At 37.1% G+C, this 15,542-nt stretch overlaps 1 protein-coding gene across 1 annotated transcript in view; it reads right to left on the reverse strand.

The window, feature by feature from the left end:
- LOC122795974 (dedicator of cytokinesis protein 2-like) overlaps nucleotides 1–15,542 on the reverse strand; it is a 2,887,083-nt gene that overhangs the window by 2,409,133 nt on the left and 462,408 nt on the right. The window contains exon 6 of the mRNA XM_044064456.1: nucleotides 9,716–9,864. Within this exon, the coding sequence (XP_043920391.1) occupies nucleotides 9,716–9,864 (149 nt within the window). The remainder of the gene's footprint in view (nucleotides 1–9,715; nucleotides 9,865–15,542) is intronic.

Here is a 15,542-nt window from a genome sequence, read left to right on the forward strand (position 1 = left end):
TTTTAAGAACTATTTAGCCATGCTTCATTTTAATAAACTGGGCAGAAGATTACAGAATAATTTTGGAGTTATAAAATTAAGATTACAAATTGTTTGCTTGATGGTTGTAGTATGAAATAAATGTGCAAAATGGTAAACTTGAGACAAAGTATTTGGTCATTAACAATAATACCCTCAGGGATCAAACCTTGTACAATAGGAATCACAGATCATAGCTTTAACACTCTGTGCTAACTGCCAAATGCGCAAATCCTAACAAGTATAATTAATTTGAATATGTCAAGAAGGGAAGTGCTTTAGTTGCATGAGAAAGAAAGTATGATAGAACAAATGGGAGCTATGGATATATACAACATTTCTGATAAACACAGACTTGTATACAAGTCAGGGGTCCTAAAGGACTGCAGAAAAAATGATGTCCACAAAATCAAGGATTTTTAATGTCCACAAATTCAAGGATTAAGCACTTTCATATGAGTACTTCATCCAAGTGAAATACCTGTACGAAAGTGCATAATCCTTGAATTTGTGGACATTAAAAATCCTTGACTTTGTGGACATCATTTTTTCTTCAGTCTCTGGTGTGCTTTGACTTTGCCCCTGGACCTTATAGAAAAGCTGGCAAGTAAGGGAAGATTGAAACCACTGATAAACAGCTATACAGGTGAAGGAACAGAGTCATGAAATTACTGGAAAAAGGCAGTCCAGTGAGTCCACTGTTGTTTATTTCTGCATGTGGTCCAGTAATAAGGTGAATAGTGACAGAGGAATGAGAAGTGTTGAAATTATGGGAAGAAAAAAAGTGTGGATATATCTAGATGATTTGATAGTTCTGATTAAATTAAGTGATTCCAGAGTGATTATAGAGAAACAACACATGTCATAAGCTGTGATCTTGCAAAGCTCAGAAGGGTGTGGTTTCTTTCTTCCCACCAATTGCAAGGGCTCTTATTCCAAAATGGACACACATTGCAGTGTATTATGAGTTTGTATAATGTAGAAGTGAGGTGTTATCTTTTCGATGATAAATTAAAGTACTTTTCACCTTAGTTAGTGATAGTATAAGAGGATGTTGCTGAAGCCAATATATTTCTTTTGAAAATAACAGAAAAAATATTGCTATGCTCACCAGATTTTTCCCATCTGCATAAGTACCTGTGGGTTTCTCCAGAAGTGAGGTAACAACTAACTCACTTGACAAAAACAAGCAAACAAACAAACTGATGAAAGAGAAGGCAGTGGTCAGAGCAGTGACAGAATATTGAACACATTAAGGGCTATTACTTATGTTATAGCAATTCTTAACTGAAAAAAAACAAGTCAGATGGAAGAGAAAAGTAAGTAAAGTAATAGAAATAGGAAATAATACCAAAAAACTGTATGTAGTAAAAATGTTTATACTGTCCTGTTTTAACTGTAAAAACATGATGCTTGCAACTCATATACGGAAGTAAACTATGCGATAAAACATATTTAAACTCCCATACTCAGTGAAACCATGGTACATAACCAATGTTTTAGACAGGCAGACTTTTAATTTCTAAACAAATTAGGGGAATCTAGTTAGTATTCATTATTCCTGCTGGCCAGCTACAATAAAGCATATAATAAAACACTGTTTAAAAAATACAATGTGTTAATAATCAGTTCTAATTATAAAATTGGCAAGAAAACTGAACAATCAGATTGCTTTATACCCAGTCATTAATTGTGTTCCATGCACAGAAGACTAGTGCAAACCAAGATCTCACATTCAGTCACTTACCCCTATTCTCTTATAGCTTTTAACTATTAAGTCTGACATGCAGTAGACAGTACAGTCAACTTCCATATATCTTTATTAAAGAAAAAAAACAGAAATATTTTAAAAACTGAAAGAAAAAAAGAATGTCTAGCAATAATTTTTACAACACAAATTTGTAAGTATAATAGGTTCAAAAGAACACAAGCACAACATAAAAAAGTGTTCTTTTTAAATTTTATATATATATATATATATATATATATATATATATATATATATATATATATATATAATATATACATATATATATATATATATATATATATATATACATACAGTATATATATATATATATATATATATATATATATATATATATATATATATACATACATATATACAGGAGTGCTACAGCATCCTGTAAGCCTAAAATACTGAAGCCCAAACTCCTGAGACCAAAATCTCGAAAGTTCAAAATACTGAAAACGAAAAATACTGAAAACTCAAAATACTGAAAAAACACAAGATACCAACAATTACTATATTCCAGCACAAGTACATACAGATACAAATAAACCACAAGCCATATTAATCTTCTCCAAGTATAAGCGGGGCACCCCCCCATATGGGCAGCTGCACCTCACACACCATCTGCTACTTAAATATATCAACTCCGACATTGCAATTAGTGTAGTGAAGTGCAATATCAGAGTTGATATATTTAAGTAGCAGGTGGTAGAGGACGTGCCCCCCTCCCACATGAGGGGTACAGAGAGGCATGCTCCCCTGCGTATAATTGAAGGGTAACATGTTTCTGTATGTACTTGTGTTGGAATATAGTAAGTGCTGGTATCCTGTGTGTTTTCAGTATTTTGAGTTTTCAGTATTTTGAACTTTCGTGATTTTGGTCTTCAGGATTTTGGGCCTTCAGGATTCTGTAGCGCTCCCATACACATACACACACACACACACACACATATATACATATATATATATATATATATATATATATATATATATATATATATATATATATATATATACACACACACACATGCACACATATACATAGATACACACAAAAGATAAATATAAGCAGTTGGCCTATTACATCTTTTATGACCTTTCAAATGGCTATGTGGTTGTCTAAGCCTTTTTTTTTAAATACATGATTTTGGTTGAGTTTGTAGTTATATGTAAATTCCTGTGTTCCCTACACACAGTGACAAATTATTGGCAATGGTCTGGGTGCCTGGTATATTTCTATTTTTCCTTGTCTTGTCTCTTTGTGTAATAGAAGCAAAACACTGGGCAAAACTGCTTCTGACTCAGTTCTGCCAAACAGAAGTAAGCTTACTGTGTGCTGCCCTCGCTTCTGGTTATTTTTGACAGCCTTCCCAATTTTCCACATAGCCATAAACCTTTCTTTCATACCAAATGACCTTCTGACTGCTTCAGGTTTCAGTTTAATCTCTCTTTCCCCTTTTTTCTACTTTAACAAAGTCAGTGCTAGAAAAGTAGATAACCTACATAAACTCCCTAATAAAGAAACAATGGTGCAGATGGCCTTCCAAAAGTCTACAGAAGAGTCATTTCTAGACCTCCGTCTGGTGTGTCTGCTATATTATTTTCTGAATTTCCAGATTCATTATATACTGAGGACTACAGACCTTGTCCCCTTTGTCTTCACTTCTAGATTTTCCATGTCTGTCATATCTCTTTAGATAAACTCTCATCATAAAATCAGTGACCTCTTATGTTTAGATTTATGACAATTACTAATACTATTTAACTTAATGGTGGCGAGCGAGATTAAATGCTTGACACTCATCCGGTGTTAATAATTACACAGTATTAGAAGTCTCTTAAAACTTAAACCCTTCAGGTAAGATAGTTATAAACAGACTTGCCAGTTTTGTTTTTAAGACAAATATATGGCTTTGAAATTAATTTTAAATTAATATGTTTTCTGGATATAATGTAGTGTCTTTACATGAATGATTACATTTGCTCACTGTTTTTTATTGATAGTTTCATATCACATTGGTGTCTTTTTTGGTTTCATATAGATGGTTTTGCTGCTCATTATTCAGTCTGAAGACATTGAATATGTAAACAAGATGAAACCACTAATTATTTTATCAAAGTGGTGTTTGTGGTTCCTAGGCAGAGATTCATGAGTTTTTAATTATAAAAATGACCTCAAAAAGGCTTATAGCTGTTCTTTTCTCGTATCTCATTAAAACCTTTGATACTCTTCCTCACTTCCTTTTACAAATTCTCCATTTTAAAAGTCTCGACTAAAATCAGCATGTTGTTTGACGGCTTCCTGAATGGTAGCTCAACATTAAAATTTGCCTTTCTCATTTCTCTTTATCACTCCTGGTGTTGCAGAATTATATATCATTGGACCACTTTTAGTTTCCAACTCCATTAGTTCACTCATGTACAATCTCTTGGCGTTCTGTTGGGGTTAGTGGTTATACTTAAAGACGATTTTGTCCATATTTTGTAATATTTCTTAACACAGAATTATTGATTATCAGTCATGGTTATTGAATAACTATTGCTGAATAACAGTCAAGCTTAACTGCAGCCACAGCACCAGAAGTGTTGTCTGTATGAACAAACTGCTTGATAGTATTGGTCAAACATTTGTTAGTGTTAGTCTTGCAAACAGACAATACTAATGCTATGAAAAACCTTCTCACTGCTTTATATACCTAAGATGATCTGCAAATCCCACTTACCAGACTAACAAATGGAAAAATGTATAAAATATTTATAAACAAAATGTAACAGACTTCAGTGCCTTGCTACTCCACCCTCATCATACATACATGATTTAGATGAAATCCTTTCTGCATTATTGCTTATTTATCATTCCTTTTACTTCTTTGGTTTTCATTTACTCGGACTGCGTTTGCTTTTTTGACCAGTGCCCATTTGATTTTTTTTTCATTAATGGTGTCTTGACTTAATCTCTTCCATGTTTTCTTATTCTGCTTGTATCTGCTGGTTTCTTTTATTCATATTCAGAAATTTTATTGACAACAAATGATATTTTCCCTCTAGAGCTACATGTTCTCTGAACAATTTGTTTTCCTCTGCACTGTGTTGATGTTTTTCTCTTATTTATTCAATACATCCTTTTTCTCTATTTTTTTTATTTTTTTTCTGGAGAATTCTACTCTTTATGCACTATCAGACCATCTAAAATCCATCTCTCCTGTGAAGGTGAATGGCAGAGGTACTAGATTGATGGTGAAATAAAGGAAGTGATGCTGAGCAGTTTGAATTATACTAAGTGGATTTCCAATCCACATATTATCTCATTTTAGAATATAAGAACATCTGGAAAAATGCAATTTTTAGCAGAAATAGCTTGTAAAGATTGTGGGGAAAATTACTGGCTTTACTAACAAATGCCCTGATCCTCTAATAATGTCCTGTATTACATTCTGCAGCTTGAATCGACTGCAATAGTTACTAGGCAGTTAAGCTATTAAACACATTCATTTACAGAGCCGCAATATTATTTGTGACTGTTTAAATGATACCCAGTATGGTACTTGCAGCTAGTCACAGCTCTTCATCACTGCTGATCATGTCCTCTTACTGGCTGCACCTGGGGTGGTCCCCCTCTTAGCCCCACCAAAGTTACTAATACTGCCTCTAAACATCAAAAGAGTGTGATGCATGCATATTACACATGTATTTAGGTACTCTATGTTGAGCAGATTTGAATGAAAACCTAATTACCCCTGCATATGTTAAAGAAAATGTATTTATTTATTTATTTGTGTATGTATGTATGTATGTATGTATGTATGTATGCATTTTATTTTACTTTATTTTCCTGGAAAGTCTGACTACACAATTTGCCCTTTTTCAGTGGACATGGGGTGAGAAAAGCTCCATGATCACATACAGAGATATACACAGACAGAATACACAGTGTAAAACATAATAATAAGAACAACAGAGAACACAGTGTAGTATACAGTGAATATATATCGTATAACAGAGTCTAATACAATGTAAAACATTTGTACAGTTCAGATTGTAACAGTAATATTTCCAAATTACATGATATGTTAGCAATACGAAGCAGAAAAAGAGAGGAAGTGTAGAAATGCATGTGACAGTAGAATGGTAATTACACTAATTATGGTGGTAAGAGATATGTTAATTATGGGATAATAAATGAACCATCTAATTCTTAACACTAGTAATTAGGGTGGTAAGAGATATGTTAAGTGTCAGTTAATAAGTGAACCATCTAATTCTTAATCAGGGCCGGTACCAGGATTTAGAATTAGATGGCTTACTTATTAAATTTACTAATCAATTATAATCAATTAGTGAACTGCTTCTCTCCAATTATACATATAGTGAATAATAATAATAATTTCAAAATCACTCAAAAGCAAAATAAATGAATTGCTAAATGCTATAATAATGACACAAGCTTCATGAAAATGATGTTGATTTGCATTTTGGAAACATAGAGTTAGATTAGTTAAATGTTTTTGGAATCATTAAAACTATCTCCTTTGAACATACTCAACATTTTAAGCAAATAAGTCATTTAAGTTTCTCATATACTTCAATTAACATTTAGAATAACCCATTAACAACCAATAAAATCAGCTATATAAAACAAAGCTTTTTGGTCACTTCCTCATCCATGTGAATGGGGACATTTTCACTTCTTCTCACACCTATTGTTCATACTTCTTTGTCACTAAAAACTTAAATTGTTTGTTTGTTTTAACCTCAGGATTTATGTCATCAGGCTCTAACATATAGCCTAAATGATGAAATCAGGAGTAGAACAAATCACCGAAGAGGTGACTTACCCTGGTTTCCCTTACCATTTAATGTAACATTTTGTTAAACTGTTGCTATTCCTTTTGAATAATTAAATATATTTCAGCATTTTAATAGCATAAATTAAGAAAAATGTAGATTGTGTATGCAGACAGTAAGATGAAAATTGTATAAATTGTGGAAAAAATTGTTGATGCAATTTTCCAGTAGCCCTGGATATAAGCCAGATCCCTACCCTGTGAATTCCATTGTTAGTTGTTTCAGTCATGTTCCTTTGTTTATAATATCTTGTAGTGCAAGGAGCGAATTATTACATTCTGATATTCAGAAAATGTCATGACAGAATAAAAGATTTGGTTCTGCCTCTTGCACGTACTGATAAGGTGTCCCTTCTCCGGCTAAGTGTTTTATGGCTTTGAAAGCCAGCAAAACACTTAGCCTTTTTTTTTCTTTTTTACTGTAACAAGTAGTACATGGAACAGATAAAGCTCCTTGCACTACAAAGAATTATGATCAAATCCGGTCATAATATTTAATTATGTGTTCTCGACATGGATGCCAAGACTCACCTCTCAAACGGAGTTTCTTAGCATCAATGTCTCGAACACATAATATGATCAGTGACTAGCTTATAATCCTCTATGTTTTAGCTAAGAATGCAGCGGTTGGAATGCTAATTGACATCCTGTACCTTTCTGCCCTTGCTGTAAAAACATTCCCCAATCTTGCCATCTTTAGGATTCCTTCTCTAAATCCCTGTCATTTATTTCTCTCTCCCAAAACTTAAGCCAATAAATAATTAATGTGTAGATGGGCAGTATGAACACTAGCTCTAGGAGATGGTCACTATTGATATGAAACCTAAGTGTACAAAATGGGAAATGAGGATATAGCTGATGCTGCTGATACTGTGGTGCTTTTCCTAGTCCTTATGCTGACACATTTTTATTTTCCTTTGATATTTGTATTGCGGACTTCCTGTTTGTAAATCATGTATGCCTGGAGATGTTCTCTTTGGGACTGTACTGTAAATGGACTCTGCTCAACTGGTCTTCCTGGTCAGCAAACAACAATAATAACTAACTAAGTAAATAAATACATGCATACATAGATTCAGACGTATATCCACATACATTCATACATACATCCTTTCCTTATTGTATATGAACTACTGTTCCTTCTATATCTTTAGGGTTTATATTAGAAGATTGATGGTTGAAAACATCGAACACCATATAGTCGACACCATATAGTCAATATCTTCAAACATCGAACTTATAAAAACAACAACAAAAAAAAAGAAAAAAAAGAAAAAGAAAAAAGTACCCTAATGGGTTTAAGCAGGGGGCAAGCCCCCCTGCACCCCCACACCCCTGCTACTTAAATATACCAACTCCGAGACAGCACTACATTGCAGTAAATGGAAATCTCCCCATTTCTGTTTACACGTTAGATGTTCTCTGCTTTCGCTATTCTCGTGTCGACAATATCAGCTTCAATATTGTATCTTTCATCTGCTTAATATGTTTATATCATTGTTCTAGATCTCTATGTATCATATTTTATTACAGTGATTTCCATGATATTAAGATATTCTTCTGCTTTCATCAAGTTCATTTGTTTAGGCATGTTTTTGCCTTCTCATTCTTGCGTATATATTTCTCGGCGGTACAGGCCAACACGGAAGGACTGTGGCTGACCAAGTTTGCAGATGACTGGAAACTGGGCGCCATAATCAACTCTCCAGCTGACACAAGCATCCTCCAAAAGGGCCTCATAGAAACAGACAACTGGTGCCAGAGCCATGGCCTCAAGCTAAACGCCAAAAAGTGTATAGTCATCCCCTTTGGCAAAAACAAAGTGCCCACAAATTACCACATAGGTGGTAATCCATTAAGTACAGAAGAAGTCATTAGGGACCTGGGGACCCAAGTTGATAGCAATCTCTCATTTGACAACCACGTGGCCAAAGTGGTTAGAAAAACATTTTATATAGCCCACCTAATCATGAAGGGATTCACATCTAGATCAGGGGAGGTCATCGTACCTCTTTACTCATCCCTCATCAGGCCCATAATTGAGTACAATGCCCCTTTTGGGATGTACCTTACCAGACACCTGCAGCAACTGGAAATACCCCAAAAGTATCTCACCAAGAGGATCAAAGGGCTCAAACAGATGCCATATGCTGCCCGGTTAAAGAAACTCCAGCTCTACTCAGTGGCATACCGCCTGCTCAGAGGCGATCTGTGCCTGACGTATAAATCCATGTCCAACCCGGAATTAATGGACATGCTGCACCTCAGAAAATCCAAATCCCATCGAGCTACACGCTTGAGAGACTTGAACCTCAGCACTGAAATAAATAGGACATGCTGGAGGGACAGATTCATAACCCAGAGGCTCCCTTCACTCTGGAATAAAATCCCAGTCCAGGTTAGGCAGAGTCCCACATTGACTCTCTTCAAGAGGAATCTTGATGAGTGGATGGGAGATTGTAGGTTTACCCCAGCTATCACTTCTGTGTCACTGTTAGACAGAGGCACAGTATACTAACCTCAAAAAAAGGCATAGCAAAATTAATTTAAAATGGGTGGCGAAAGCCAAACACACTCTGGCTAGGCTTATAAATGCCCTAGGGCAGATAGCCTAGTATGAACCTATGAACCTATGAACATTTCAACTGCTTCTAATTGTTATGTTACATTTCAGTCACCTTTTTAACTTTTTGGCCCTATTACTGTTTCCATTTTTTCCTTTCAGATACCTCCTCTCCTTACTGCCTTCTCATTCTTGCTGTTAATGTTACACACAAACATACACATAGCGTGTGCACAAACACACCATTATAGCACAGAGATTTAAATCTACACCCTGCATTCTGTAGCCCTGGGAGCAATTTCCTAAGTCTCTGCCTGTATACTGTGTGGTTTGAAGTAATTCACCCTTAGAAAGAGATACCAAAGCCTAATGGGTTTTACCTCATTAACAAGTAAATAAAACTGCACTGAAACCTGGGATAATTTATTCTTAACTTTATAAATTCACTGAAAGCATGCCTTCCGGGGCATCTGTTGGGAGCACTCTTTATAAAAACTTGAAATAAACAAATCAAAGAGGAAAATGTGGAGCCCCCACCTGTTACCATAATCCATTTTCCTTGTGACCTCTTTCTTCAGCTCCTGTAGCTCATCCTTTGGTAAAGTGCCAGAGAGAAGTTGGGATCTTCTTTCCATTAGTTCATACATCATTCCTCCAACCATTTGAAACTTCTCCTTTTGGCCTGCCTGTATTTTTGGAGAACAAAAAGTACATAGTCATCGTTCATGAAACTGCATGTTCACTTTGACAACTGCTCTGTCTTGCACAATGATTTACATGCCTGCAGGTCACCTGATACCGACACCTTTTCCTTTTTATTCAGTACAGGAATCTCTGGAAGTATCTCAAGAATAATGGATTTTTTTTAAAAGTGCAATCTTGTTACCCTTTAGCCATCGATTACTAGTCAAAACTTAATATATGTATTTTTTAGAGACAGCAGTGGGAGGGATTCTTACATTTTTGCTTTGGGTATATATCATTTGGAGCTGAATTCATTCATAGTTGAACTAGGCTTGATTTCAACCATATTGTTGGATCTGCGTGCTGGATATGACTTAGGAGGTATTAACAAACAACACCTCCACATAATAATTATAATAACAACTGCTCACCCACTCACTCAATTAGTAAATTAATTATTAAATGAACCAATGAGAGACAGTGGCTGACAACTTAATACCTGTACAGAAATGGCACCCTTCTTTTCTCCAGTTGTTAAATGGTAAATTATAGCTGATTTCAATTTAATGCAAAATGGTGTCACGAGTGTTTAAAACTTGACTTTTCAGAAGGAGTTGTGCATTACTGAAACACGTATTTAGTGACAGTATTGTGCTGAATTTTGAAGAGATGCGCATGCAAATATTTAGAAATGATATAAGTTACTATAAGATGTTTCTGTTTATGCGCTGTATTATATTCTGTGCTGGCCTGACAGCATGAGGGTAGATTATCCACCCACACTTTCATCAAGACTGTATTCAGGTAAGGTTCTGGAACTAGTCACTTGGAGGATTAAGTGACTGGAAGCTGTTTCTTATTCTGTGAGGGAGCGTTTGAGGCTCAGCAAACACCATATGGTGGAAATACATATTTACATGTATATGCTATGTACAATATATGTATGGCACATTGCATAGTAGGCAAAGGTGTAAGAGAAGAGCACTTTAACAACTGTATAACTTTCATCCTCCTCCTTTCTAGAAGGTTCTGCATTAAAACAAAGGGAACCAGGGGTCAAAAGTCAGCAGTGGTGAACAAGAAGATGTAGGTAAATCAAAATGTGATCAAAATATGAAAGTACTGTTAACTGACGCTGTGCAGAAACAGAAGGAGCTGTAATGAAGGAATAGGATAATGGGGAATATGTTTAAATATTGTTCTAGATCTCTATGGTCTTCCTCGTCAGCAAACAACAATGTGAACCCCTTTAAGTCCTTTCAGATGGCCAAGCTTAGTAACTTATGGATGCGCTGTTACATTCTAAGCAATAAAACTAGTATGGTAAATCCTCTTGAGTCTACTGCCTAGATGGTGACACTCAAGGCACTTACTCCCAATTAACAGTGAGTAATCACCAGGATAAAAACAAACAGAAGATCAGAAGTACTCATAACATTAAGATTCTAAATTTATACAACTTATTTAATATGGATAATACTGAAGAAGAATATTTTAGAAGAAAACAAATGTAAGGACAATTTAGTTGTACAATCTGTTCTCACATGCAGTGGCAAAAAAAAAAAAACTTTTGCTATATACAACAATACTTTTAAATTGCAGTCTGTGTATATTTTCCTAATGCCCATAAGAGTACTGAGTATTGATTTTGGCTACACGAGCACAGACACACATACACACACACACACACACACACACACACACACACACACACACACACACACACACACACACATGCACACAGCTGTCAACTGCTATGATTTATGTATAACTTTGGCCTTTCTCCCCATTACTTTACTGATTGTCTTCATAAAGTTAAATTATAATGTGCCAATTTTTAAACAAGTTTACGTGAAGTATGCCTTTACAAAGACCCCTTATCATTAACTGTATGGGGTGCAGCACTAGAAGTCCTTGTATTACGCATAATAAAAAAACACTCCTCTTTCTGTCTCTGCTATGATTTTTAAAACCTGTTACTGATGTTTAATGCACGCATTTTTAAGGTGTACATTGACGCACAGATAGACAGACATGCACACACACAGACACGGGTACACACAAACAAAAACACGCTACTTAAAATACTTTTGCAAAATTGATGATAACCACTCAATAAACACAGAAGTGTACATTCCCCAAAGTCCTGGTGGGGAAGCATATACTGTATCATGATCCTGACACTTCAGTATGGAGGAATAAACCTCTATGACCCTGATGACATGAAAATGATTAGTGGCTTATGTGATGGAGTAACCAGACAGGGGACAATGAGAGTAAGCAGCTTATATCAACATGTCCAGCCTTGGGGATGAAGACTGTAGTTCTGGTTATCCGATTACTCACATGAAAGTGCAGGGTTTCCCTACATGAATGAGAAGCATGGTTTTTCAGTTCACCCTTCTTCACAAATCACATGCTGAAAATGGTGAACTAAAAAAAATATAAAAAACACAAACAAATCTTTTCATAGGTTCATAGGTAGGTACTAGGCTATTGGCCCTAGGGCCTATATAAGCCTAGCCAAATGGTACCCTGGCTTTTACCACCCAAGAAAATTATTTTCCTGTGCCACTGTCAAGCAGAGCCACAGAAGTGATCCCTGGGGTGAATTTCCTATCTCCCATCCAATCATCAAAACTTTTCTTGAAGAGTGCTAATGAGGAGCTTTGTTTGATATAGAAAGGTAGTTTGTTCCAGAGTATGGGAAGTCTCTGGGACAGGAATCTATCCCTCCAGCATGTTCTGTTTATTGTGGTGACAAGGTTTAGGTAACTAGAGCATGTAGCACAGAGGGATTGGGATTTCTTTAAGTGGAGCATGTCCAACAGCTCTGGGCTTGACATAGCTTTGTATGTTAGGCAGAGATAGCCTCTCAGTAGGCAATATATAACAGAGTAATGCTGGAGTTTTTTGCGACTGTCTGCATAGGGTATCTGTTTGAGGCTGATAATCCTCTTTGTGAGGTATTTCTGTGGCCTTTCCAGTTGTTGTAGATGTCTTGTGCGGTACATACCAAAAGGGACGTTGTACTCTATAATGGGTCTAATGAGTGATGAGTAGAGGGGAACAATGATCTCTTTTTTCCTGGATGAGAAACCTTTTGTGATGAGGTGTGCCACGTAGAAGGATTTCCTAACTACTGTGGTGATGTGATTATCAAAGGAGAGACTACTGTCCACCTGTGTCCCAAGGTCTCTTATCACACTTTCGGTGTTAAGTAGACTACTGCCTATGTGGTAGTTCATCGGTACAGAGTTTTTACCAAAAGGGATGACAATGCACTTTTTGGCATTGAGCTTAAGGCCATGGCTTTGACACGGCATCTGTCTCAGTGAGGCCCTTTTGTAGGATGTCCACATCGTTAGGAGTTTTGATTATGGCTCCTAGTTTATAGTCATCTGTGAACTTTGTTAGCCAAAGACCTTCTGTGTTAGCCTGTACTTCAGAGAAGTAGATACCAAACAGGAGAGGACCTAGGACTGAACCCTGTGGTACTCCACGTGTTACTGGTCTGTAGCTGGATTTAGAGTCTGCTACTTTCACAGTGTGGGTTCTGTCAGTGAGCCAGTTGGCAACCCATCTTGTGACATAGGGATTTATACCTAGTTTAGTGAGTTTATCTATAATTCCAGAGTGGGGGATGGTGTCAAAAGCCTTGGTGAGATCTAGATAGGCTGCGTGAACCACCTTACCCTCATCTATGGCTTTGGTGACAACTTCAAAGATGTCTATCAGGATTAGGAGACATGATCTGCCTTTTACAAACCCGAACTGGGTAGGGTCCAGAGTTTGGAGATTATCAATATCATTGTTTATAAGTTCCATGATGATAAGTTCCATAGCCTTGCAGACCAGGCTCGTCAGGCTAATGGGACGGTAGTTCCTGGGGTCCGTGGTGGCTCCCCCTTTGTGGAGTGGGATAACCTTTGCTGTGCACCATTCAGTGGGCACAAAGCCTGAGGTGTGGCTATGATTGAACATAGTACTTAGGTGGGGCGCTAGTTCGTTCTGTAGTTCATGTGGAACGCAGCCTGGGATGTTGTCAGGTCCCACGGATGCTGTGTCCTTAGCTATGGAGAGTGTATTTTTTACCTGTGCAGCCGTGATTACAGGAACTTTGCATTCTTCTGGTATAGAGATGGGCCCTTTAGGGGATGAGAGAGGGGTAAAGTTAGCACTGAACCTATCTGCCAGGATGTTGGCAATATCAGTTGGTTCTGTATATTTAGTGCCATTGTGCTGTAACTCAGAGCAGATCTGAGTGTTGCCATTGAGATTCTTGCTATAGCTATAGAATGCTTTGTGGTTGTCTTTAGAATCAGTGGTGATTTTGTTTTCGTAACTAGCTTTGGAAGATTTTATGAGGGATCTCAGCTTCTTACTGAGGCAGACCATGGAGTTTCTCCAATCATGGGATTTTACTCTTTTTTTGCAACAGTTTCTTTCTTCTGTTGTAGAGTTTGTTAATGGTAAAGGACCACCAGATTGGCTTCCTTTTTTTGGAGGATAACATCTTGGTTCTGTTAGGGATTGCACGATCCATGCACTTGTGTAAGTGCTTATAAAGTGCAATTGTATAGGATTCAGCAGTCGTATCTCTATTGTCTGTCAGCATGGGTGTCGTGAAGTTTGCCACTTCTGTCTTAAGAAGCGTGAAGTTGGCTTTGGAGAATTTTTTTACGGTGGTTTCCCTAATGGGGGGGGGATGTGGATGTCTAGGGTGATTTGCTTGTGACCGGATCTGAACAATGAGTAATTGACCTCTGGTGTGGAACACCAGCTGACCATGTTGGTAATGACCAGGTCTAGGATATTGCTGCCCCTGTTGGGGGTGTGGATAAGTTGACCCAAGGTGTTGGAATTTATGAATTCCAGAAAACATTGAGCACAAGAGTTGGTACATGAGTAGTTTTCGCATTTAATGTTGGGGTAGTTGAAATCGCCCATTATTAGGGTGTTAGGTTGTACCCTAATATTTTCTAGTGTATCAAGAAATGAGGAGTGGGAATCCTGGGGCATGGCAGGGGATCTGTAGCAAGCTACAATTTGGATTGCAGTCTTGCCCAGAGTTAGTTGCACTTAGATAATCTCGGATGCATTATGCTGAGCAACTAGCCTGGAGGTGTTGATATCCGTAATGAATATGGACATACCTCCACCTTTAGTGCTTCGGTCCAGGTTAGGTGGCCGGAAAATGGGGTATGCGTTATAGCCTGGTAATGCAGGGGTGCTCTCTGGAGCCTTGAACCAGGTCTCTGTCACTGCACAGATGTGAATGCTCTCCATTTTAAGGAGTGCCTCGAGTGAGTGCATTTTGAGGTTTAGACTTCTAGCATTAAGTAGCATAACCCTCAGATTTTGCTCTCTTGTACCACTTATGGTGGTAAATTTGTCATTTGAATCTTGCCTAAAAAAGCAGTATAAGTGTGGCAAGAGCCTTAGCCAGTATCCTGAATTCCAAGGATGACAGGTGCAGGCCATCTCTGGTTTTTCGATCATGTCATCCCAGGCAGACAGACACTGGATCCCCTTAGAATGACACCAGAAGCTTAGCCAATTGTTGAAGTCAATCATTTTGTCCTTGTACTGTGGTATCATTCTTTGCTTTTTTTTTTTTTGCTCAAGGCAAGCCCCCCCACTTCCAAAAATTATATATATCATTTTCACAGTTGCACCA

The sequence above is a fragment of the Protopterus annectens genome, chromosome 2.part2 (assembly GCF_019279795.1).
Source record: "Protopterus annectens isolate FY-2018-M chromosome 2.part2, PAN1.0, whole genome shotgun sequence".
Lineage (NCBI taxonomy): Eukaryota > Metazoa > Chordata > Ceratodontiformes > Protopteridae > Protopterus > Protopterus annectens.